The 27,686-nt window shown below is 43.9% G+C and overlaps 1 protein-coding gene and 1 long non-coding RNA gene across 2 annotated transcripts in view; one reads left to right on the top strand and one right to left on the bottom strand.

The window, feature by feature from the left end:
- The window catches only part of tenm1 (teneurin transmembrane protein 1), a 163,208-nt gene that overhangs the window by 38,970 nt on the left and 96,552 nt on the right, over nt 1–27,686 (top strand). The window contains 2 exon segments of the mRNA XM_068714351.1: nt 10,061–10,304; nt 16,918–17,156. Coding sequence (XP_068570452.1) covers nt 10,061–10,304; nt 16,918–17,156 — 483 coding nt within the window.
- LOC137875275 (uncharacterized) lies at nt 24,918–26,571 on the bottom strand. The gene is made up of 3 exons (XR_011103394.1): nt 26,243–26,571; nt 25,122–25,535; nt 24,918–25,022 (listed from the first exon to the last, which is right to left on the bottom strand). It is a non-coding gene; the product is annotated as an uncharacterized lncRNA (long non-coding RNA).

Below are 27,686 nucleotides of genomic sequence, written 5' to 3'. Positions count from 1 at the left end.
GGGAGCAGAGGGCAACTGCAGTCTGATGTGGGGCATCTGTTCCCACATTTGTTAAGCTTCTCCCGGTGTGTGTGTGTGTGTGTGTGTGTGTGTATGTGTGTGAGATTTTAAGGGAGGGAGAGAGAGAGAGAGAGGCAGACGGAGAGAGCGCGGAAGCTCGCGTGCGTGTTGCAATCGGTGTGATAGGTGCAGTCGGTGGAGTGGAACGGCAAGGTGTTGTTGCAATAGAGGGCAAGTGCCGACTTGTCATTGGTCCGTGTTAATGCTGACCCGGGGCCGGTGGCTGCTCTCACCTCATTGACCGCAAGATGGCCGCCGGTCGAGTCTGCAGGTGGTGCTGAAGGCACATCTCTTTCCTTTTTATTCTCTCCCTCTCTCGCGCTCTCTTTGTACCTCTATCTCCCTCCACCATCTATTATACGCTCCTGTCGGAATACCAAGCAGCCCCTCATCTCTCCTGCTATTCTCCCCTGTCTCCCCGCATTCGCACGGCCCTGTCCTCTTGTGCACAGTGCATACATATATATATATATGTATATATGTACGTACGTCTCTCTTAATGCATCGCTTTCCGTACTGTAATCTCAGTGGGGACATTACATGCATAATCTGCTTCATAATAAGGCTCTAGTTGGCCCCGGATGCCTGGTTAAGATAGGAAGGGAGATGTGTTAATTAGACTCATTTGCAGCACCAGCTAGCAAAAGAGCAGGACCCCTTCACAGACGACCCGCTTCTCCTTGAGAGGAGCCACAGAGCTGCCGATCGAAGTTTCACACGGCAAACCAGGAGCACCGGGAGGTGAGGCGGGGTACGGTGGACTTCTTTCGTTCTTGTTTTCGAGATGGGGCGCTAGATGTAATGGGAACAGGGATTATCGACTGGAGCAGCGTGGTATGGAAATAGTGTCTCTGGTGCGCCATCATCGAGACGGAAAGCTTATAGTACGCTGATTTATGACTACTGTGGAGAATTGAGTGCTTCATAAAGATCGGCCGCCGGCTCAGATGGGGCAATCAGTGAAGTGATCTGACTTTGGCGGATCACGCTTTCCCCGACGAGTTGTAAAGTCAGTCACAACGCCCTGACTTTGTCCGCCCCGGACAGCGCACGTGGGGAGAGTTTAGACCGACTCCAGCCCTCTGTCAAGGTCATATGGATTAGAAATGATTGGGTTTCCAATACTCTACTGGGGAGTTCTGCATGATGAATCATCACTCCGTTCCAAATCGACACCAATTAAGAAGGGTTTTGTTTATTCCGCTGTGGGACACGCTGTGGATGTGCGCTTGGAACGAGCCTTCTCACCCCTCTTTCTCTTTTCACAGGCAACACTGTGGCATTTGCAGGGATTAGTATAATGCACGAGCGTGCGTGCGTATTGCAGGCGTTGTGCGTTCGTATCCGTGCACGCTCCCTTAGCACTCCTTAGTTTCAGGCCTGCGGATTCACACTTTATTTGCACACTTGTGTGTGTGTGTGGACATGTTGGCTTGTGCATGTCGGCAGTCATGTCATCCAGTGTTTACTGTGTGGCCCTGCTCTGTTTTGTGTCAGTAGCTCCATGTCTGTGAGGCATGCTATATGAAAAGTGAGGTTGAAGAGCCCAAGTGCCGGAGCCAGTGAATTCATTTGCATTCATTCCACTGCCTGTCTCTCCTCAGAGCCCATTCTAATTACCAGCAGCTCAGGTCTGCTACAACACTGCGCATACTCTCCCTCTCTCTCTCTCTCTCTCCCTCTCTGGCTAGAAAAAAATGGGGCTGCTGGTGGTGCATTCCTGTAGCTTTGATACTACTCTCTCTTTAGCCTGCCAAAAAATCTCTTCGTGTTGGTTTGTTTGCCGTCAAGCCCAGGCACTCCCTCCTGTTTTTTAGCATCGTAGTCAGAGGAAATATAGTGTATGCATGTGTGCAAGCGAAACTCCGCCATACCCCTCTGCGTGTGCTTGTTGTGATTGTTTTGGGGCTGAGGGAGATGCAGCGCCTGTTCGTATATAGGCGAGCGAGCGAGCGAGCGGGGGGGAAGCGAATCGCGGGGCTTGTAAAAGATGAATGTGCGCACTAATCACCGTAATGGCCATTGTGGCGTTTTTCACCTCCCGTGTCTCAAACACCTCGTCCCGCCCTCTTCCTGGTAATGCAAATGTCTACCAAGTGATAATAACTCACATGACGTCGCGCCATTGCTGAGCATGCTCCGAAGCTCCGTCAGACGCTCGGGTGCATACTTATGCATGCATGTGTGCACGCGCGTGGACGTATGACACACAACAAGGCCCACACACGCACAAACACCTGCATGGCTCGGTGGCAGGCGGCAATGACCGGACGCCCTGCAGCAGTGACAAGGTCAGGACGGATCAGGACACTGCTGGGCTCTCAGGAGAGATGAGCTGAGCTCAGCTAGCAGCTATTCCTCTACGTCCACGCAAACCCGCACAGGCAAAACAAAAAAAAGGCTACCAAAATGCATTGAGATCACAAAAGTTTGGTTGGGTGGTCCACGCCTGCGAAAACATCGACGGATTTAATTACAAGTTTGCAAACAGATCATTTAAATAGCGCAGGGCCGAGAGGAGGGTGCTCTTCTGAAAAATGTAATTTGAGCGCGGCGCCCCTGCAGTGGAGCGTACGCCGCGTCGGGTAAGCGTCCCGCTGCAGGAGGGAGGGGGAGCCACACTCGGGAGGCTTCACGCCCTCTCGGGGGAAATGCTACTTTCAGAATCACCTGCAGCCTAAACATGATTGTGGAGTTGCTCCGCAGTTGTTTTTGAAGACGGGGGTACAAACAAGCAATTACACAAATATGCGCATAGATAGACACCGCATCACGCAGACAGACAGGCCCACGCACGCACGCACCAGCACACTAACATAGCTGCGCAGCCACGGTAGCGAGTCCTCCGGTGTGAGAAAGCCAGATGATGCATGGCTGCTAATTATCAGGCTCTGTATGAAAATCGACTGTGTTGCCGTGCGAGAGGGGGGGAAAGCTCTTAGAGCTCCTCGGCGTCTTCGTTTGTATTTTCTGGCTTTAATTGGACAACATGATTGTGTCACTTTGTTAAATGGAGATCCCACCGTTCATCCCCGTGTCTGCGGAGATGAATCAATGGCTGTTTTTATTCTAATTGCTGTCTCAGAGCCCACTGTCATCACCGTAATTATCCGCGCCTCTGCCACCACCACTGCTATTTTCATCTTCACTGTTACTACTGTTATTACCGACCCTATCGTCGTCTTCTTTGCTATTTTCATCACCACGGGCGCTATTATCAGCGACATTATTTTCAGGTCCTCGTCGGGGCCGTGATCATTAACGATATTAACCTGCGTTATCATACGTTCGCTATTGTTACTATCCATATTACCGTCCTTCACGCCAACTTCATCAGCAGCCAGCCAATGAAAGGAGTTATATCGGAACTTATAATGTCTGATGAAGATAAGGTGTTATCTCTCTGTCAGGAACTCTGTTCTGAAGACAGAGACAGATGGTCAGCGAGGGCGGGACCCCATCTCATTACCACAGCAAAAAAAAAGAGAGGAACAAAAACCAGCCAGTTCTAATTTCAGTTGTCTGACCTTTTTTATGGGGTTAATTATTTATTTCATCGCAGCACAGCAGTGGAATAAACTTTGTGGCAATTTAATGCAAGTCAATTAAGAAGCCAGATAGATGAAAAGCTATCCTGGGGGAAATTATTCAGTTTTTATTTTTAGAGTGGGGTGGATTATGTGTATTTTTTCTTGGCCCAACTGTAGTGTTAAATGTTCTCTAAAACGATCTCGTTCCTCTGTCAGACAGGCAGGTTTGATATTGTTGAGGTCAGGCTCTATGGATTTTATACAGCTTTCCTGTAATAAGAAATTAACTAGAGCCATAGAGCGCTGGGCACAGTTATGGAGTGAGGGGAAGAGAGGGGAAAGAGGGCGTTAGCAAACACAGAGCGTGAAGAGTAGCCAACCTGGTTAAATATTAGGCTTTAATGTTATTGTGGCTCATGTTTTATGCTCTGCTACACACCAAACGTAATGGTCTCTTCTTATTAAAGAAGCTATGCATTCTGTTGCTGCAGCTTCCACACTTTAGGGACTGTATCAAACGTATTTGGAAGGACAAGGGACCTTAATCTTACATTTTATTTATTTAAAGAAATAGATTTATTTAAAACAAATATAAATATAGGTATACCTGGTGGTAGAAGAGGCCGGTCTCTTAATTAGCTCCACTGTGGAGATTGTGACAACTTTTAATTCCTAGTTTCCAAAATAGGAGAAACAACATTCCCACATGAAATGAAGAAAAATACCCGTTTCACCTTTGCACTACCTCTTCGACGTAGAAAAATCGGAAAACTGCACCTAAATATCTAGAAAAAAATATATACAATTCAACCACACAAAATCTGTATTTTTATGTTAATATTTGATTCTTTTATATGATAAACATACACAGGAAAAGGTCTCTCCGAAAAACTCAGACTTCCCTCCCTTTAGCTGCAAGAATATTCACAACACATCCCCCCTTTTCTTACCCCACTGTCCCTATAATCATTTTCCCACAGTCCCTTGTTGTCCATGATTACCAAAATTTGATTTCTCACTGTAGCCTCTTAACTTTCTCTGCCCTATTAGAGGAACACCATGCACAGTGTAGCGCTGAACATCTGGCGGGCACATCCCGACTGAAACTAGAACATTTTAATGACGAGCATGACGAGCGCTCACGAACGCGATTATGTTTGCGCGCGTGATTCATTTTTCATTCAAAGTGTTTTACACCTGCTTTTTAAATATCCCTCCTTAAGAGAATTGCACCATCATGACAGCTAACTCATTACACACGCGGCCATTACTATATGTGTGTGTGTGTGTGTGTGTGTGTGTGTGTGTGTTTTAATGACTTGTGGGGACATCTGCTTTCACAGTCACATTGTGGGACTTTGCCGGGTTGAAATCAAATCAATACCACTTGTTAGATTTTAGGGTGAAGACTTGGTTAAAGGTTAGGTGTAGGTTAAGGTCAGGGTAAGTGTAGCCTGGTAGTCGTTTTGGTCAGGGTTTGGGTCATTCTCCAGGAAATGAATGTAAGTCAATGCAACGTCCCCAAGTCATGAAAACACGACTGTGTATGTGTGTGTGTGTGTGTGTGTGTGTGTGTGTGTGTGTGTGTGTGTGTGTGTGTGTGTGTGTCTGAGTCATGTTTAACTAGGCTCTCCTCTCATTGCATTAGTATGACTTGGCTTTAAATGCCTAAATTGTCATAAATACTTAATGCCTGTGCTATTTTAGCTCCATCTCACCGACAGTAATGCATTTTTAATACCTGGCCCAAATACCTGTTACCTGTTACATTTCCCAGTAAATCCCCCCCAGATCTCCCTTACGCTGGCTATAAAACGCTTTCCCCTCATATCTCGCTTATGTAACCAAAAGCTGATGATTCCAGGAAAAAAAAAAAATCTCATAAGCGACTTTCCAAATGTGTCTCTTCTGGAGGGCTAAGTCTAAGAGGAACCCCGGGGCAGAGTATGTACTACATGATCACGACTGTTGCCTGAAACTGTACCGGCCCCTCCTCTGGCCTCTATCTACTCCCCGCAGAGTTGGCTCGATGTTTTTGAACTGCCGGCCAGCTCGCCAAAACACCGCACGTCCACTGCCCTACATTGCCAGGCCCTATTTAGGTGGCGTCTACCATCTAACGCAACATCGCAGCCGGCTTGTTTGATGTGACTTTGTGTGGAAGAGCGCGAGAGAGCGAGGGAGCCAGCCAGTGTTTCTCTGCCATTTGTGCATTTTTGTGTGAGAACAGTGGAGTTGAGTCAGTTTGTGGATCTTTGGGAGCGGAGACCCAAAGCTGCCTGAGCTAAGCCTTCTAAAGCAACCATCTGGCAGCCCGGGCCCCTGTGTCGCCCTACTCACCGAGATTACATTGTCCCCTGGCCCTCTATCCTTGTCCTTTCTGCTCCGCTCCTGTCCGCTCTAGGCTCTCTCCCTTCCCGCCTCGCCAGCCAGCACAAACACGGAAAAGTGAAGTTGCGGCCACCATATACACGCAGAGCTCCTCTAATTTCAGGGTTTCTAAAAAGTCTGAATACATAATGACCAAGAAGTCATTTGAGACTTAGGAGGCAGAAATAATTTGGATTTATTAGTTTGGTTTCGAAACAATTGCGAGCCGTTTGGGTTGAAAAGCATTTCTCATTTTTCTCAACTCTTTTCCATTGTAAGAATATTTGGAATGCACAAAGATGTTTGTGAGCCTGACTCAAACTATAGAGCTATTTCTAGAAATGTCTCTGCAGATTAATTACATCCTCTCTCTTTCTCTCTCTTATTTATTTATTTATCCATTTATTTATTAATTGTGGCTAAGAGCCTCCATTTCAAACAGGTACATGGGTTTTGAAAGATGTGGGCCTTTAGCAGACAGGTTAAGTAAGTAAGGAAAGATGCTGCTGTGCGGCATTATGGGAAGTGTGGTATCCCGCATTTTCTGAGCTTCACTATACAGACAGAAGTGTTTTTTTTAGGGTTTTTTTACAATGTGGTACAGATCCTTTTTTTCACGTGAAGCAAAGGCTCCGAGTGCGTCCTCCACCAGTGCCTGCAGCCCCTAGAGCAAGCATTAGCATTTGAGAGTTTGGCACCGCCGTTGACGTGTTTTGATTCGGCGACACACCTGAGGCTGACGACTGCACACTGTGATGCGTTGGAGAATTTGTCAACGTCGTAGGAATCAAAACTATATTTTGGCAGAAAGGCTTCGCAGTGACTTTGCAGTTTCTGAATAACAGAGTTGGGAGTCATGTCCAAGGTCAGCAAAGTTTTGCTCAAGACAAGTTTTAAAGTTGATTTTAAGCCTCAAGCACAACCAGAGTGCAAGTTTCACACCCGACTGCCCAGCTCTGGGAATGCACTGCATGTTTGTGTGCTTTTTCTGTTGAAAATACATGTTTTTATGGTAACAAATGCTAAAAACATCTGCAGTATATAAAAAAAAAAGAAGTCTGTAAGCAGGGGATTTCTGGCTGGACTCTAAGGACTCCCAGTTACTGAGGAATCAGATAGACTGCTTATAAAAAAAAATGAAGCACCACTTTCAAGCTCCTGGTGCATTACGATGACACGGGATACAGTAGTGCTCCAAAAATGTTCCGTCAGTTTTCCCTACGCATGTCATTTTTAATACTCGGAGGTGGCTCCGACAAAAATAGCTTCCATTTTCCACATCCATTAGTTTAGACTAAACAGCACCTCCAGGTGATGACACAAATACACTTCCTGTCATTTCACCGGGTCTCACATGGACTCGCTGTGATTAGCTGCCGAAATCCTTTGATGTCGCGCGGTGACAAGCGGTGTTGCGTTCCTGTACGGTACGACGCGATATACACTGTGTTGTCTCAGGAGAACAAAAAAAATCTGTTATTAAGGTCTGCGTAGGCCGCTGTGTAATTGCAGGGACGAGCGTATAAATATAACGTTCACAAACTACACATCTCAGCTGTTGCTATTCCATAGAAACATGTTCAACATGCTAAAAATAGCAAATTTGTATGCGTGTGTGTGAAATGTGCCTCGTCACAGATGGCCCGAAGTAATAAACACCAACGACGGGAGGACAACATTCAGTTAGAACCCCACCCCGCTGCATTTTTCCTTGAAATCATGAAATAAACGCGCAACGTGAGTAATGGCTTGGCGTGAGTAAGACGAGATGATTTCATTGTGTCGGCATGCAGATGAGCGGAGACGGAGTGTTTTATTGGGCGCTTTGGAGATGTGGCAAAGACAAATTCGGCCATGTTGGAAGATCAATAACTGGCAATGTGTTTTTTGGAAGATGAGAAACTTGTCGTCTGCTCAAACAGAATTTTGACAGAGTAGACTTTGTACTTTTGGAAGTACAAATATGCAGATATACACACACACACACACACACACACACACACACACACACAGGCACACAGGCACAAGCAGAGGAAACGTCATGACTGCTGCTTAACAGTATTCAGACTGCCATTTCAGCTGGACAGATGGCATCCTGGAAGTATGACTGTGGAAATGTTTATAGGCCTATTTACAGACAGCTCCTGTCCTGCCATGGCATTCACACAACACACTGCTACAATATACATCTTGCAAATGTGAATTACCAGCGACTGAGAGCCATAAAACCTGATGTGCTATGTGGCATGTCAGCGAACATTGGCGGATGTGACAGAGCGCACTGGCTTACATGTCGTGCGGAAGGCGAACAATAATTCAGTGTGAGGAGATGAAAGCAATATGATTTTTAAACATCGCTTAAAATCTCACTGCGTGTGCCACAGACTTACTGCCACGGAAATGTTGGCGATAACACGTTCCATCAGCGTTTCCCCGCAGCATTTGGGAAAAGATGTTGCCTCAATTTTAGACATAATGGGCGGTTGAAGAGCAGTAACATGGTGGGTATACTGTCAAAAGACTGAAACAAGATCCGTTCATTCTTTACTTTTCACAGTTTTTATCACAAAATGGGTTCTTGGGTGTTGTCTGTGTAATACTTACAGTTGAGTTGGGAAGACTGTCTGCCCACCACAGATATACTAAATTATTGCTGACATTCTGGCAGTTGTGGGCCATTACTGTCTGTCTTACAGATACTGACTCCTCTCTCACCTACAGCTGGTCAGATTGTATAGAAGTCTATGAGGAAATGACTCTACTTCATAATGGATTTATTCCCTCAGTAAACATATAAACATGACTTTATGATCTCAATCGCTAGTTTGAAGTCTTCTTCAGTACAGCCTGATGTTCAATAGACCGTAAAGCAGGGTACGCTTTAGGGCGGCGCTACCTTGTGATTGACAGGTCGCTACCACAGCATTGTCCGGTCTGGGAGTTGTCCATGTTTTTGTCTTACAACTTTAACCTTTTCACAGTGAGTTTTCAGTTCATGAAAGTTAATTGGAACCTTTTTGGTGGCCTAAAAATAAACTGTACCCCAACCACTTGTGTCACTTCTGATTGAAAAAAACAAGATGGCAAATTCTAGTCTTCCTGTGCGTTCCAATTCCCATACTACTCATACTAAATTTTGTACTATGTCCCAATACACAGTATGTCAAATGCAGTGTGCCAAAAATATTGGGATGCATGCATCCGTTTGCATTTATTAGTGTGCAAACCAGCATGCTTTTCTGGCTTTTCTGACCCACAATCTTTTGCACAGCGGAGCAGGAGGGTCAATGTTATGAGGATGTTGTATGTCCCACATGAATGCAGACATGCAACAGTATGTACTTAGTCAGGGCAGCTGCAGTAATGGTGACAGCACAGTGACTTCTCACATACAGTCCATGTGTACACTCACAAAAACATACCGACACATTCACGCAGGTGCATGCACACATGGACCTGAATAATTAATAATCTGCGGTCGCACACTTAGACGGGCGTTCACACATTAAACAAACATATGCGCGCACATTTGTGTTGGCAGCACTGTAATTAGTCTGCGCTCGCTTTTTGGAAGACGCACTGGAAAGAGAGAGAGAGAGAGAAAGCAGCGGGGGGGGGGGGGGGGGGGGGGGGGGGAGAGAGAGAAGGGGGAGTTATAGGGAAAGGGAGAATAAATGATGGATTGAGAGAGCTCCAGCTAGACCCCGAGGTTACCAGTGTGAGGGAGTTACAGCTGGCTAGCTCATTCCGTCGAGCTACAGATCTCATAATAAACATCACATGGGTAGTTTGGGCTGCCGGCTGCAGATTAAGCCAGAGCTGTTAGCTCTTTAAAGACTGCTCAATGCTGCAGCCAGCCAAGAACCTATTTATAGGGCGGCTGGAAGTGTATCAAAGCAGGTAGGAAGGGGAAGGCACCGGACAGGCGCCGTTTCCGAGCTGATTTATGTCCCTCAATCAGTGTAATAACAATAAACTGTCAACTAACATGCCACTTTTATTTGTAATTTATGGCACTGCGCTCCTAATAAAGCTCTGTTTACCCCCCCCCCCTTATCCATGCCTCCTCCCCTCTGCTCCTCTCCGTCTCTCCGGCACAGAGCTGCCCAGCAGTCCAGGTGGTCAGTTCACGTTCCGCCCGCTGCCCCCGCCTCCCCCGCCGCCGCACGCCTGCACCTGTGCCCGCCCGGCGCCCTACACCCAGGTCAGCCTGCAGAGGAAGACCATGCCAACGCGGTGCCAGGCCAGCCAGGGCGGCCAGGGGGCAGACACAGGCTCGAGCACAGACCAGGCGCAGCTTCACAACAGCTGGGTGCTCAACAGCAACATTCCCCTCGAGACCAGGTAAGAAAATGCAGCAAATGTGCCTCCAAGGTTGTTTTTCACATTGGCCATTTATTTATTTTTTATTTCAACAATGAACAAAAAGAGTTAATTTGGAACAAATGGAGGGGGATTCGTTCCAAAAATGCTTTCAGTCCAAAAGCGGTGCATATGACATTTTGCAACGCAACCCGCCAAATGAAAACATCCTCAAGGCAACCCGCCCTAATTCAACATCATGTCACTCTATTAAAGACATTCCTTTAATCTCACAAATGAGGCTCATTATGATTAGAGAAAATTATTTTGTCAGGAGTGTGGGTTAGTACACTTTCACAATTTCTTTAAAAAAAAAAAAAAAAAAAAAAAAGTCAGAGTGATTAAGAATGAATGTTGGACTAAAGGATCTGTTAGGAAAGGACATGTTGTGTGCGCATACAGAGCAGTAAGTGGAACGCCACGCGGGCCTCTGGGGTATTATTACAGGACTTTGCGCACCATCAAAGTCATAACGAATCTCTGCAGGTCTTTTTGGCTTCTCATCATTTCCTTACCACCCACCATCGACAGATTTACCAGGGGACCAGTACCTCTGAGTTTCTCCTACCTAAAATAAAAGTGTAAGTCTGTGTCTAGTAGGAATCCACTTTTCAGGAACACATTGTGATTCCACTTCCAATTGTACCGCCCGAGAATCTCTTTTTTATTTTTTATTTTCCCAAATGCTTGGAGCCGAGCCACTGGAACTTCGTCCCATCAAACAGAATTAAGCATTCGCTCGCTGCATAAGTAATGGTTGATCAGAGAATTATTTAGGAGATCCTCATTTGTGAGGCTGCTTCGGAGAAGGAGCAGCAAGGTGCGAAAGAATACGTTTGCATGTTTGATGAGGGCTCGGTGCGGCAGCTGAATCCTGGTATTATGAGTGAGGATGAGATTGGCAGGCTGCCACACCAGAGGAAGAGGGTTTAATAAGTTATGCATTAGGCCATAATTAGATCTTACCTCATTTAAAGGAAGGGAAGAATAAAATTACATTCAGTGACAATTTAAATTAATCATTGGCCAGACATGACTATCAATGTAAAAGTCACAACTGCGTTGTGATTACAGTACTTATCTACGTGTGTTTGCTTCAAATGAAAATCCATCGTAAATATGATTCACGCTTTCTGTTTTTCTTTTTTTTTTGTGAGTGTGTTTCAAGTCTTTCAGACGATATTTGCCGCACATGAAGAAGTCTCTCCCGAAGAGAGATGTGATTATAAAACACAATTTCCGCAGCGTCTCGGCATATTGGACGGTGCCTTTTTGTCTTGATACATTTTTCTCATTTGGGAATTTTTTAGTCAAATAAGTTTCATTTGATAGTGCGCTATTAGTTCTGAAACATAAAATGTAATCATCTGCACAGTCAATAGAATAGTGCCCCCTCATAACATAATTCAGACGTTATTAGCTCTTTACTATCTCGCTTTTGGCGGTGGGGAAGACAAAGTCCTCGCTGCTTAACTGTTTGGGGTTGGATTTAATATTCAAGCACCCTCCTCTCTCTCTCCTCTGTCACACTGCTAATCTAATGATTTCATATTTTTGCTCTCACCCTGACGCTGCCCGCTATCGGGTTCAATCTCAGGCGCGGGATTAAAGATTTATCAAGTATTTACAAAGTTGACATGGGGGCTCATGCTGACGGAATTAGAAGCGATGCCGTGACCTTAAACGAAAAATTGTTCAGTATCTCCTGCTGTCAAGTACACTTCCATATTCCTCGAAGCGCCGGTTGACGAATCGGTATTGAAACGTATTGACGTTGCGTCAGCGGAGATTAAGATTGTTTGAAGTGCGCATAGATTTCCTTTTCAGACTCGCATCTGTTATGTTTCCGGAGAGGCCACGCTCGTGTAAGTGGAAGGCCGCAGATATGGGTGTTCGATATATCTGACTGGGTCTCACGCTGGGTGTGTTAGGAGGCATAACAAATGTTGGGACTGTAATAAATTGACTGACGCCCTGCCTTCTCCCCCACCCACCTCCTCCTATCTATAATGTGAGAGTACTTTGAATCACACGCTGTGCATGTACTCATCGAAAATCAACTTTCATACAAGTGCAATGCATCTGCATGTATCTGTGCTGCATGCACGTAGAACTCCACACACACACACACACACACACACACACACACACACACACACACACTCAGTCATCCGCACACATCCAGGTAGAGACAGCCCTTGGGCCGCAGACACCCACCTCCTGGAGAGGGGGGAACTCTCATTTTCTTGCCGTCTCGGGGGAAATCTGCCCTCTGATATGAATTCAGAGCTTCCTGGGCGCCGCCCCTGGATATTGTCTGAGGAGATCAAAGGCAGGCAGCCGGGGAAGAACAGTGAAGCGGTTTTTTTTTTGTTAAAAGCACCGCACAAGAAGAATAGAGTTCCACTGCGCGTTGACAAATGCAATTTCTTCAGCCGGATTCTGATCCCTTTTGCTCTGATCCACCTTCAGCAGAGCAATAAAGAGCATCGCAGTGGAAGCCGACCTGTGCGCCGGTGTCCAAAATGTGAGAACGCTCACCCGCGTTTGACATCTTTCTGTGTATGCTCGTCTTGTGGGGGGGGCATCTCGGTGCCGAGCGTTGTCTCTCTATGTGTGTGTATGTTTGTCCTAAATGTATTTGTGGCCTTTCAGAGTTGAACTGCCTTTAACCCTTAGGTGTTGCTCCATGTGCAGCCTCCTGTATCCCCCATCTGACTCACAGCTTTCGGCCCGACGCCGGATGGGTGGATGGACAGAGGACAGGGGGAGGGGGAGGGGGAGGGGGCAGACAGTGAAGGATGGATGTCATCTGACTCTCTCTTTAAACTCAGCCACAGGGCCACGGAAACATGAAGAAAGACAGAGGCTAAAGATGGACAAAAAGAGAGACGTTTAGTTTAAATATCCATCAATTAAGTCCATTATTGAGACCTAAAAAATAAATATTTGAATTAAAAAGATCTGTCAATATGTTGAGATGCTTTTAACGCATGCTTTTTATTTTTCCTCTTTTTTGTGCTTTAAAATCTTGCTCTAATGTATGTTTTCTTTCTTATACACTGTAAAGTGCTTTAAAGTGCTTCTGTGTTCAAAACGTCCTACAGAAATAACCTTGTCTGGCCTCGCCTTGAGTTTCCTATGCTAATGATTCAATCATTTTCTTGTGATTTGCATGACACAAGCGCTACGATCGGCTTTATTCTGACGTGCATAGTGATACCGAAACTCGTTTCTAGAACATTCTCGAAACTCTCCCCCCCGAATTTGGCTCTTTGCTTTTTGAGAAGAATCCATCCTCAAGGCTGAATGACACAGGAAGATGGATGTGTTTTTGCCGTGCGTGAGGTCAAACGGACGACGCGGTCTTGTGTCCGGCGTCGCTGCATGTCAGTCTGCTGTCTGGCCCCGCTTTAATGGCCTGTCCTCCGAGGGCCCTTCAGAGACCGCGGTCCCACCAGCAAGCCTGTGACCTCACACCCTTCGCAGCGCGGATGGAATAACACTCTGGCGAGCTGCGCGTCGGCCCAGAGATATCGCACTCGCAGCCGGTATTAACCCTCAGAGAGCACACGGTAACCTGGGGCAATCATTGCTTGTCTGGGAATTCCAGGAGCTCCAGGATATATATATATATATATATATATATATATATATATATATATATATATATATATATCCTGTATTTCATAATAAAAATAATATATATATATATATATATATATATATATATTTTATTTTTATTATGAAAAATACACACACACTGCAGAGGGTAAAAAAAAAGAAAAAAAAGAATCATACCTGCTTTTTTTTTTTGCTTCCCCAATATAGCCTTTGTTTTCCCCACACCATCAGTCTTTGGCCCTTTGATGGAATTCAATGTGGCCAGAACAAGCTGGGACTGCTTATAATTGCCAGCCCAGACTGTTATTTTCCAAATTGCCTCATTTCCGAACCCACGACTATTTCTGCTTCCTCATCTGACACCGTCCAACCCTCGTCCTCCATTATCTGAACGCAATATAGATGAAATGCTACCTAGATTAATTGCCCTTCAGCTTACTTTCCTATCATCATCCGCCATCTAACGCACTCTTTTTCATAATGAAAATGAGCCTCGTCTCCGTTTAACTAATACGGCCGTATAACTTAAGTAGTCGCTTTGATGAGTCTAAAAAGGAATAGGTAAGTCATTGATCCTCTGCTGCCGGGGCTTTTCCATTCTCTTTCATATCAGTGCTGCTCTGCATTACAGTAGCTGCTCATCATGTTGCACGATGAGAGGCACAAATTTGGGCTTCGTCTCTGATGAGGGACTTGGACTGGATGAGATGCTTATCATCTCATATTCTGCAGCTAATACATTATCTATAGCGTGCTGTGGGTGTATTATGTAGATTGTTTTCTATTGTTTAACTGGCTATAGTGCGTTAACAGTGAATAATGTCGGCTCTTTACAATTGTCACATATATTGCTCACCTCGAAGAAACAAATTTGTGGTGGGACATGATATAAATTGCAAGTAAAGTCGTAGCGCTTAGGGATTTCCTTAGGCTACTTTTCTTCCTTGATTTTAGCTTTCGGGATTAATCTTTGATGATGCATCGCCTGCGACTTTTAAGAGACCACTTAAATTAAAAGCACACAAATGCGGCCAAACATGTGGGATGTGAAGGGCTTAGTTTGGGACAGCACTGAGAGCTTTTTTTCCTCAACAGGTGAGGTTTGAGAGGGCTGTATCTACCATGCAGTGGTAAAGTAGAGCAGTCCGTCCTGTGTGTCATATTTGAATCCTTAGCCAGCCTCTATGTGTCACTTAGAAAAAGAGGGGGTCTCCTCTAAAATCTCACCACCTTGGGGGCCCGTTAAATGAGTTTCAGTCAGGCGTACTTCAGAGCGAGGCTGAACTCCGCTGAGTGCAGATTATTATAAATAGAATCCGAATAAGATGCCAGATAGCTCAAGTAAGATGATGTCCGTGCTAAGATAATTGGTGAAGGATTAAAGCGCTGTCCTACAGTTAGATATTGTTTCCAAATTCACTATGATCTACTTAATGAGACAAAAACAGTGGTCCCAGAGGTAGCAGGTGGTTTGTGTGGACACACTGTGTGCAGGGGCTCTCTCTTCTTAAGAATAGGGCGGCAATTAATTGTCCTTTTTCACTCAACTGCTCCAAATAGTAACGATCAAAGCTTACCAACTATAACTTCCAGGTTTCTCCACATGCCAAAGTGATGTGCACAGGGCTGAAGCATGGAAAGAGTATGGAGGGTGGTGTAATGGACGGAAGTTGTCTGTCCGTCCATCCACGATATCTCAGGGACGCCTTGAGCGAATGTCTTCAAATTTGGCACAAACGTCTACTTGGAATCAAGAATGAACTGATTCAAATTTGGTGGTCAAAGGTCACTGTTACCTTGCAAAACACACTATACACATAGCTACAGAAATCATGTGCTACGTCTGACAATTTCACCATCAAATGGGATAAAATGATCAAGTGATGACATTTTAGGCAAACTGCAAAATGACTGGTACATGAAAAACCATAAAGGGTTTTCTGGCCTTTCCAAAGGAGACGAAATATATGGAACGGATTAAACAGTGTGTTTGTATCAGTTCTAATGTCAGCTGCAACCATTAGCATTTCCAGCTAACAAGTAGCCCAACAGTGTTACTCCCCAAGGTCAAGGAGCACATTATTAATAACTGCATCAGTTTGTGTAGTTACAGGTTATGTTTCAGGAAAGCTCTGTTGACGTCTAGCACGGCATGGTTTCAGGGTTTAGGTTAGCGTTAGCAGTGCTGGCTTGCTCTTTATTGGATTTGAGGAAGTTTACACTCCAGCAACTCCAGCCAACACTGAACACATCATCATCTGAGCCTTTTCTCTTGTAGCAGTAAAAGTGAAATCATATTTTTCACACTCAATGCACCACTGAGCAACTTTCATAGGAATGAACGGGGCGCCGCCTCCAACTCTGTGTCCAGTTTCTTTTTGTTTAAGCGTCCCCGTGCCTGTGGCCATCAAACTTTCCAACTCCTCCAGAGTCAACAGACTGGCCCTTGGACTTATTTCACCCCTGTCAGCAGCTATCACCCCATTATTCATTTATTCAAATCTAAATTGTGCAATACTGACTTAACTGTACTTTTTCAATCATTCAACTGTGCAATACTCTGATTTACTCTGGCGTTAATACTTCATTTATACTGTATAATTTAAGTCATATTCATATTCATACCATTCCTGCATTTTAAACATTTAATCATAGATCCCACTTGCAACATTCATATTGTTAATAATACTGTTTTATATACATATTTTCACATATTTCCAATTTAAATTTTTTACATATATTGATGTTAGTATATTGTAGTACAATGCACACATTTTTCTTATAACTTCTCTATGTTTATATGTAGGTCTATTTGTATTCTAAATGGAACAACTAACAGTTAATTAATCCCCCCCCCCCCCCAGGACCAATAAAGTATTTCTGATATGATTTACAGGCATAGCAGCAGTAACTGAAGGAGGAGGGGATCATCGAACAGTCAATGAATTCCTTCTTTGTGTTTCTCCCGCAGACACTTCCTGTTCAAGCAGGGCTCTGGGTCATCGGCTCTCCTGTCGGGGGCGGGGCAGGGTTACCCTCTGACCTCTGGGACGGTGTACTCCCCTCCGCCCCGGCCTCTCCCACGGAGCAGCGTGACCAGACCGCTGTTTACCTTCAACAAGCCTCACCGCTGCTGCAACTGGAAGTGCACGGCCCTGTCTGCGTCGCTCCTCACTCTCACCCTGGCCCTGCTGCTCACCTACGTCATCGGTGAGTCCCGGCACGCGTTACACCACCGAGCACACCGTCGTGCGTAGCTGCTCGGGAAGATTTGCTTTTGTTTGCTCTGATTTCTTTTTTTTAAATCTACATTTTCAAAAAGGATGTCTACAGGGGGGTAGTGGAGGATTGTCAAGACACTGCCTAATTAATTAGAAAAGAATCAATACAAAATATGGAGACAAACAGGGATTTTTACACACATGCAATGTTGCAGGCTTCAAACGGTAAAAAATTACAGGAACAAAAAAAAAGAAAAAAACACAGTAGAGGAGAGGAGATCGATAGGGATCAAAGCGGGACTTCTGAAAATGTACTACTACTACTTACTCTGAAGGAGTTGGCTTTAAACACAGCGGGCTGTGTATTCTAAATGTGATCCTCTGTAGAAAAGTCTGAATTGTAAATTAGCTATCCTGGACTAAAGCGCACAATACTGGCCTTTACTCTGTGATGAATGCACACATCCATGAGGTACTAACTCCTTCATTGTTTTTCTGTTTGGCTCACACACCCACGATCACACAAACACACACCTTATTACTTTTCTACCTTTATTTTTTTCAGCCTTTTTACTTGAATTTATGAATCTATCCAATTCATTACCTTATTGTCTGTGCATTTTTTTATGTTTATTTTTTACTAGTTTCTTTAATATTGACCTTTATTTTATTTGATCACAATTTACATTAGTAGCAACTAATGAATGGTGAGTACTCCCTCCACCACTGACTATTACTGCCGATACATGCAGCATTTTCCTGAGCCGCTCGTGAAGACAGATGAAGTCCAATTTTTAGGAGTCACACTAATTTAGTAACTCATTTGCATCTTTAAAATTCAAGAAAGTTTCAGGGGTTGTTCTGCAGTCTGGAAGATTGTCCGCAGAGTTTGTCAAAGTCAAATACCCAATTTATTCATCGATCCCCTTCCGATTGCAACCGACTCCCTCTTCATCGTCAACCTTGGCCCGGCCCTCCACCCTCAGCACATCCAGCCAGATATCCCAACCCTCCGCCCGGCCGGTTCATTCCCCTCCTATGGCGGCGCTCAAGGTCACGGCGGAGCAGGCGGGGGGTTTGCATTAATCACACGCAAGCACACATCGCAGACAGGCATCACGCACGCACACCGGCGAATCCATGCAGATTAATCCCCAGGCCGAACCGCGCCATTCCATTAATGTCCCGGCCCCGGTAATTAGTGCATTAGTGAGGAGCGTGAGCGATGACTCGGAGACGACATCACCTTTTAATTGGTGTCATGCTCCACTCCTGCTTGGCAATGATCGATCTCCATGTTGACATCGCCACGGCAACCGCGCCAAGACGTATGGGATGTACAAGCGCAGATGATAAGTTGGCCCTGTACATCAAAGATGTCCGAATAGCAAGATTAAAGTGGTCGTGGACTTAATGTCTTTGTCTAGGGGGAGAGGTGGAGACACAGGCCACCAGATGATTAGGTTCCCTCATTACATAATGACTCAGTCATTTTAACGAATTCATTAACAGCCACTCACAGGATGAGAGGAAGAAAAAAAAATCATTCTCCCCCAGTAGTTCTCTTTTTCATCTTCATCAAACAGCCATGCTGAATTTTATTGATTTTGAGTCCGTCTCTCATTAAATCAGGTTGTTATTGAATATTAAATCTTATCATCATAGTCATTATAATAAGAAACAGAATTCATTATCTTATTCGAGCAGTGTTGAAAATATGATAATGAATCATCCTTCATTCCAAATATAATCAGCTCCTGCAGGTTATTCTTGTTAATTTGGACATATTTAATATTATTTCCCCACTGAACAAGTTTCTCAGCAAATAGCAATACATTTCTTGTTTCATTTTATATTTATTATTCATGTATTTATAATTTTTTAATGTATAAGACCAACCTCATGCAAGCAGAGCTGAAACCATTGCTTAATGACTTGATTTGACCGTCAACAGAGAATAAACATGTTCAGGCTCGAATCCCTTATTTCCAGCTCCTCAATTATGACAATTTGTTACTTTTCTTTGTCTTATGTCATATTAAAGTAAATATCTTCAGGGTTTTGGAGTGTTGGTGAGACGTAATAGCAATATGACTGCATTATCTTGGATTTTTTTTTTCACAATTTTCTTACATTTAAAGGCCAAATGATTAATGGATTAATCTAAAAAATAATAAATAGATAACAAAAAAGTGGCTAGTATTTTCATGAACAGCCACAACTTGTAAGTAGGTAACTTGCAGTGTGTATTATCTGTCAGCGTGATACTGTGGAGGCCTCTTCCTGAATTAAGACATTTGCAACACAAAAAAATGACATATTCCTTTACAGGCGTGCCAAGCTGCAGCGTTTCAGAATGCCGCTTCTCCTCCTCGGAGAAAATCATGGTGGAGCAGCTGTTACATTTGGCTGAGTCTTCATCTCTTCTCATGACGCTCAGCCAAACTTCACACTTCTCGCCGTGCTCGTCCGTGGCTCAGCGTGTTACCGGTGGAGGTGCGCCGTGACCAGTGTAGTGTAACAGCGAGGTCATAGTTCAATAAACAAAATCTGACTTTGATGATTTGCAGCAAAAAAAAAAAAGATTTTTTTGACAGTTCGGGACCCACCTCAGAATCACTGCCAGTCCTTTAAGCTCTTTGTGCAAGTTGTGCACAAATGTGTTTATTAACTTGGTGGAAAAGTAACCCGGCAAACGATAATAATATGATGTCTGAAATTAAGGTTTCCAATTAGCACAATAATAGGAGGATGCGTGATTGCGGAGATAATGCTGTGCCTAAGTGATTGCAGTGCACTGTATGCCCCCTGTTGTGATTAGCTAAGGCAGGCCTCCTCTCTGTCTTTACTGCCCTCTTTCCTCTCCTCCCATACCCCCCCCCCCCCCCCCCCCCCCCCGGTGCTGCGGGGCCTGCGAATAGCTTTGTTAATTTGTTTATCTCCCAACGTACCCCTCCCTCCTGCAGTCGTGGCTTGTTATTAAGCACAACACGGCCATCAGATATGAGCAGCAGGCATTATGATAGCGAATGGGGCATTTAAGGAGAGATAGAGGACAGATTAAGATTGCATCTGTAATCTTGAAGAATATTGCTACTGACAGTAACTAATTTTACTATTCTAAGCCTCATTTGAGTTCTGCCTCTGAAAAAAAAACCCACTCACAACCTACCTATTGCTCTATCATGTAGTCAAAAAAAGAAGCAAGCTAATTAGAGTATTTTCTGCATTAATGAATGTCTTGCTGTTTTAAACAGTTACAACCCTGGGTTGTTGAATCAAATATGAGGAGAGGGCGGGATGTGTCAGTTATGAAAGATAATCATCTCTATGGCAACAGGGAGAAGCCTCTGATGCATTGAAATGAGCGAGTTAGAAGCACCCTGCAATCAAATAATCACCTCCGAATCATATCTCACTTGCACACACAGCGACACATTGCACCCTTTTTATTTTTTTAAATATTTATTTTTTTGCAACAACAAAGACACCGGAGTGACATACGGATATGAAGGTAGAGGCGGATTCAAGTTAATGGCATATGTATAATATTGAACTAGAGAGATTCACTGTAGAAGTGTGGGGAAGCGTGGACAGCGTACACTTTAAGCTGAGATCTTCTTTATAGTTCTGTTGTGCAATACGTGCTGCTTCAGGGGTCCTGGCGGTTCCATAAAGAAACCAAATGAGTCGTTAGTGGCTTTAAGTTCATTACTTTCACGCTATTTCTTTCAGTAAATCTGCTCTCACAGTTTGATGGCAATTCAAAGCATCTGCCTTAAAAGTTAGCCATTATTCACAGGGGGTCAAATCGAGTACACTCTGCGACTGAACACACGGGGAAAAAGAAAGTGTGTGTGTGTGTGGCGTCTGTGCGTTCATTAGAGCTGCAATAATGATCGTTTCCATTACCAATAAATCCGCCGATTGTTTTGGTTCCTCGGAGCCTGAGGTGATGCCTTCAAATGTCTTGTTGTGTTCAACAAACAGTCAAAAGATATTTAGTCCACAAGAATATCAGAGAAAACAGCACATTGGAATTGGAATGTTTCGCTTTTTTTGCCTGCAGAATTACACAAATAATTCACTGATTATCAAAATAATTGTATATATTTTCTGTCAACCCACTAATTGATTAATTAGGCAATTGTATCAGTGTGAACGTTTATGTAATGGGTAGCCTAGAATAATCCTGAAACGGTGTTATCCATGAGTGAATTGGTACAAATGAATGGATCAATGAAGTAAGTATGAGCAATTTTCATCGATTGACAATGTGGATAGTTTATAAAACAAAAAATGTCAAATATTTTCTGCTTTCAGATTTTTAAATGTGATAATTTACTGTTTTATGTCATTGTAAATTGAACAGCTTTGGGTTTTGGCCTGTTGGTTGGACAAAACCAGCAAAATTGAAGATTTGAAGAAGGCATTTCTTTTCCATTTTAGACTTTATATTTGATCAATCAATTAATCATCAAACTGATTAATTAAGAATTGTAAATACCAGACTATGTGCTTGGTGCCTAGAAGTGAATAGCAGTACTTAAGTCGCTCCCTCTTGATCTGGATTTCTCCTCCAAACGTCCTAGCCAGCCTGGTCTGTCTCAAGGCACCGCGCTGATTATAGCTTCTAATGAATTAAGTGCTTGTCCTTTTCTATGGTGTTGACCACCCTGGATAACAAGTTGAAAAATTACAACTGGGATCTCAGTAGCACATTATGCCAACGATACATTACGGCAAGAAGACATTTACTCCGACACGCACTCACATTTAAAAACAATATGTATGACTTTAAGGATCTGTGGAGACCTTGGAGCGTTATTATTAGACATGATTCTTTCTTTATTTTCATTTTAGCCCTTCACATCACAGAAACACTGAGAGACAACCACAGAACTACATAAGGCCTCGTCTAAGTCCGTGCTCATAGACAATTAACATCCAGACAGAAAGGTGACCGCTAAAATGCTAAAGACAAAGATAGCGAGAAAAGCTAGCATTTGCAAATAATATCAAATAAGCCACCTACAGCTGTTGTATCATTTTTGTGAGAGCCATGTGTGACCACAGAGGTAAGGCGATGGGAAACATAATCATTTTTCACTCTTTCAGCTGCTGCATCTTCTGACAGTCACACGAGAGGTTGTGGTGTAAACACCGGCGTTTGCTCCAGCCTGCTCTCACTGTCGCTGTGCTAATGTGAGTGCATTGGCAGTGATGTATTAAACAATCTTGTCAATCATTAACCACGTTGTGAGGTAGACAAATGATTTATGACAGCGTTTAACATGTTTGATGTGGAAAAAAAATATATTCAGGACGATCTTGCCTTAGACACCAGGAAAGCAGTGATATGAGAAACATACTTTTAATGAAAACTGAATGTAAATTCAGTCAGGAGGATATTAGTGGAACAGCCGCAAGCTGTAGGTGTCCGTCAAAAGACTTGTGCTAAATTGGTTTGTTTTCTCCACAGTTTCAGGTTTATAAGTAATTAATGTAATACATAAATTAAGAACAGCTGAACATTTTAATAGGTGTTAAATTAGGAGCCAATAACAAAAAACAAATGGTGTCCCTCTTTCTGCTGGAACCCCCATGTTAGGATGCAAAAGGTTCAGTCCGCATCTGCGCTAAGGTTTGATTTGACTGTGCGTAAGCGTATTCAGCTAGCGTCGATGTTGCATTACTGTCGACCCAAATTTAAGGCGGCTAGTTAGCAGACGAAAGTGAAGAGGGAAACGAGAAGCTAAAAGAGGGAAACGTGAATTACAGTACTAGCTAAACTGTGTACTAGTTTCATCTGCTTTGATTTAAGCTAGCACTGATGACGTAAACAGCTCTGGTGGGCTTGTTTCGTTGGCTGTGGACATCTGTTTAGATTGGGATTTGGTTCGTTTATGAGATCCAGACAGAAAGCCCAAGAAGCAGTTTTAGAAAGCATAAAAAAGAGGGCAAACTAAATTAACAATTAGCTTTTAATTACTTCCAAATACAGCCAAGAAAGGCCTTTCCAATTTGTTGTGTGTGTGTGTGGGGGGTGAAGGAGGGAAACAATTGTGACTAGTGATCGGTGGTTCATCACACTGGCTCACACAAAGTCAATTTATGTTTACTGTCTGGTCGGTTGACTGAACCTGGCTCTCAACTTGCATAACTAGCAGCTGTTATGTAGACGGGAGAGCTGTTAGCTGATGAAAGTACCTGAGGAAAGTAGCTGATGTCTGCTCAGAGAGATGCTAGATTTGTTGCACAGGCTCTTTTTTTTTTCTTCTTCTTCTTCTTTTTTTATAAATAAAAGCGCTCAAGGGCTCTGAAAAGTTTTTCAAATCTTGTGACAAAGTTGCAAACACTGGAGAAGTGCAGAGGAGTGTGGAGTTGAGGGCGGATGGATGGATGCTGAATTTATAGTGGTACATGTTTACAAAAAAGTGATGATATTATCAGATGGTATGTGTCCACTTTAGGCTAAGTTTATATTGTGAGAAAAACTTCTATACATTACCACGGAGAAGTCAGCAGCAGGTCCCCTACCATGTGATGCAGTTGATATTTTATTATGGAAGACAATAAACCTACATCCTGTCTCAGATATACACTTGAGTTACTGTCAAAAGAAGACTTTAACAACAGATTTAGACTCATCACAGAATCAAAATTCAATCAATTCTAAGAGTCGGTCAGATATTTTGACTCGTCACCGTAGGAAAAGAAAAAACAGCTATAACAAATTGAAATTATTGATAGATGACTTCCATTTAGCCGCTGCAGGTTCAGGGACCAGCTACTGTGCATGCTGGCTCACTGTCACTCTTGTCGCAGCTTAGTGGGACACTTAAATATTGTTCATTATTGTTCTTGGTCGTCACCTCCACTTTCCTGCCATGGCGTGTCAAATTGTCTGCTATGGAAAAAAGGCCTACTGTCTTGGTGACAAGGGAACACAAACTATGCATCGCTTGGAGTATCAGAGTTGTTTTGTCCCGTTGACAAGACAACAACCAGCGATCCGCCGATTAGAAGTAATATTCTTGGCCATTCTGGGTCCCTAATAGTGCTGTTGTGTACAGTATCTTGGATTGAGTAAGCTGCTGTTGCTAGGTAGTGGTAGCTGCCATTGCATAAATGGTTTAACCACAGCAAATGTATTTTGTCTCACAGTATATATTGTCATATTGCTCACCCCTACTGTCAGACATAAGGGAACATAGGCTTCTTTGGTCTGAGGCTGGTAGTGATCCAGCACTGCTTTCTCACTTGCCATATAGCCGGCGAGCTCTGTCCATCTTCAGCACCAGTGCTCCCGGCTCTTGCTGCAGTGTTTCAGTAAACACGCCTACTATAGAAATGAAATTTCCTTAGGAATAGAAAAAAAACATGAGGCAGAGCGTTGCCTTTTTTTATTCTTTCTTTTAGCTAAAGGGACTCACAGTAAATCAGGACTTGGCTGCTGTAGCTGTTATGAACATTTCAGCTACAGAGTAACTCGGTTACAAGTAGTACAGTATTTCATATTTTTATCAAACTCGTATTTCATAAGTTTCAGATTCAGTCTTTATGTGCAAAGTAATTAAGGAAGTGTCCCAACAGTAAGACAGGGGCACAAGGAACAAAGAAGCGAAGCCTTTTTGAACAAAGCCATGTGGAAGAAAAGACATGCCCAAAATAAAAGGATAGTCCCAAGTCCTTCAGTAAATTGGAAAAGCTGAAATGTGCTGATTCACTCTGCTGGAGATCTGCCACTTTTATTCAGTCTGAGCTGTGCCCCGAGTGCAATCAGACGGCACAGTCTGCAGGCCATCATGCACACACTGTACTCTGTGATGGCTGCCCTGAGTAGGAAGAAATGCTTCACAAGATTTCGGAACGTTTAGCGACATCAGTTCACGAAGCTGTAGGTAGGCTGTAAAGAGCACAATGCAATGAATGCAAAATTCTGGAAACTTACCAGGCTGAGATGATAATAACCTCGGTGGACTGAACAGGATTGCAGTCTGGTGTGATAGCAGGTGGTGGGCAGGAGGCCATTGCTTGTGCACGGAGGTAAACGTCAGAATGGCAGCTGAATCTGGTGTCGGGCATGAAGCTGCTGAAGTGTCGAGTTGGGCCGGCCCTAATGAAACGTTGCCTTCTCTAAACCTTTAGGGTTTTTCGTACAGGTGGTCGTCTTGTTTGCCTGGGATCAGCAGCGATCGTCTTCATTGTGCAACTCTTGTCAAGGAGGGCAACTGGCAACCAATTATCTACTCAGCAGCAATGCTGAGTCGGTAGGATCAGCTGCTACAACTTGTTTCCAGTAGGGTCTGGATGTTGTAACCCTTTCTATTAGGAGTGCACTGGCTCGGCACAGTTGTGTTGGACACTAAAAGAAAAAAAAAAAAAAAAGTGCTGTCACACGGTGTCTCAATCACAATGCAGCACTGTGTGTTGGCTTTATTCTCTTTGTCTCAACACATTTCTTTCATCTGTTGCATAATTATAGCTCACACTGGGAGGGCTTTCACCTTGAGTTCCTATGTGTGCACTTATGCACACGTGTGTTTTAGGGCACTGTACGTGTGTATGTACTCAGGACTCATTATTTTCAGTTTCTAGTTTATAAAATGAAAGAATTGGCTGTTTAATTTTTTTGTTTTGTTATTGTAACACCATATTATTAAAAAATGTTCTCCATGTTTCCGACTCTGGTGCGTAACCAGTAACACATTTGTGTTTCTTCCTCATTTTTCTCTTCACTTTCTATTCATGGACGCCTTTTCCTGCTCTTGTTTACTGTAAACAGGGGTGTTGTTTAGTGTTCTTGCAGAAAAGAAAGCAACATATTTTGGGTGCATGAGGATAGAAATTTATGGTGAAAAAAAACTGTTCCGCTCCTTTTACAAAATGTTCACAAAAATCTGTAAAACAACCAAACAAACAGAAAAAAACAGTGACCCTTACATGCCTGTGTATCTGAGCCCAAATGTGTGTGTGTGTGTGTAAGCGTGTGTGTGCGAAAATGTGTATGTGTGTGTGTGTGTGTGAGTGTGTGTGTGTGTGTGTGTGTATGTGTGTGTATGTCCTCCTCACCCCAGCTTCTTTCAGCCAGCTGCCTCATGCCTCATTGGGGTCGGTATTGATTGGTCCACTTTCTCTTTGTTTTCAGTCCTCTATTTCGGTCGTCTGATTCAGCTCTAAGAAACCCGCTGGCCTTTGCTAAAACTGCCCTAACAGCTACAGGAGCCTTTGGTAAAATTGCTTTAAATGGCTAGACAGACCCTGGTCAAGCAAGCTCTGAATAGCGAGAGAGCCCTTTTGGTAAAATGTCTCCAGAAGGTCAGAGAGGCTGCAATGAAAATGGCCTCAATAGCTCCTATAGTTCAACAGGCAAGTACATGCTCTCAAACACGTGCACACGGACGTGCACGACATCTCAAGACACTTTAAAAAAAAAAAAAACTTTTTATTTCTCATCCTCTCTATGACACTCACGCACACACAAATGCAGTGACACGCCCACACACAAACACACGGAGACTGTGAGCTATGTGACTGAACGGCAGTTGTGAGTCGCTGTTTTTTTTTTTCTGAAGTGTTTTAGCTCACATCGGTTGACGCTGAATGCCGGAGGGAGAATCTTAACATGGCGCCGCTCCCCTCCTCATTTAGCGCTATTCTGTCTGTTGTAACATGAGTCAGCTTTCAGAAAAGGACCAGATCAGTAAGACAGCGAGTGGGAGACAGACAGTGAGAGAGAGAGAGAGAGAGAGTAGTGGTGGTAGTGGTGGTGTGTGTGTGTGGGGGGGGACTCTGACAGGAAGGGAGAGTGGGCGTGATTAGAAATGAAAGAACAACAGAGCGACGCAGGAAGCAGATCTGTGTACTTGGTGTACTGTCGCTACCGTGACTAACTAGATGACAGTGACGGCGAGTTCTGCTGGTAAATAAACACCCGGATACACGGCAAATCTCATCATTCAAGAAGTGTGTCGCCACCTCCGCTCTGCCTTTATCCCTCTTGTCTGTCATTTCATCCCCTTTTTTAAAAAAAATATTTTTTAATCCAAACAGGACTTCCCATTCCAGATTTAGCAAGGTCACACCGACGACGAGTCCCGAGCTTCTTATACCAGACGAGACGCTGTGGAGTACGCACACTGGAGTACACAAGCAAATGTCGGCACACAAACATGCGCAGTGATGACAGTGGTATTAGCAGCTTTCAAGGGGTTTTTGTGGAGGGGAGTAAGAAAAACACTTTAGCGCCTCTCGTCTGTCAGAGTGGAGCGAGGGCCGACGAGGCGAAAAAGGCGGGAGGGCAGGCGGGGCCCCAGGCTCATAGTCTCTACTCTAACGCTGACTTGGACACAGATTTGTTTTATTGCCTCTGAAGTCCCTTTCCTTCACACTTGTTTGCCCCATTTGTCTCTCTCCTCCTTTCCTTGGACTACCCTCTCTCCACCTTCCTGCGTCTTTTTTATCTCCCCTCCACTCCACCCTTCCGTTCTCCCCTCTCTACCTTTTCTTTCTGCCA

This window comes from Cebidichthys violaceus, unplaced genomic scaffold (genome assembly GCF_023349555.1).
Source record: "Cebidichthys violaceus isolate CVI_PGR_0920_01 unplaced genomic scaffold, fCebVio1.0.p SCAF_2, whole genome shotgun sequence".
Taxonomy (NCBI): domain Eukaryota; kingdom Metazoa; phylum Chordata; class Actinopteri; order Perciformes; family Stichaeidae; genus Cebidichthys; species Cebidichthys violaceus.
Note: the sequence above shows the minus strand (reverse complement) of the source record. Positions and strands in the feature narration are given on the sequence as shown.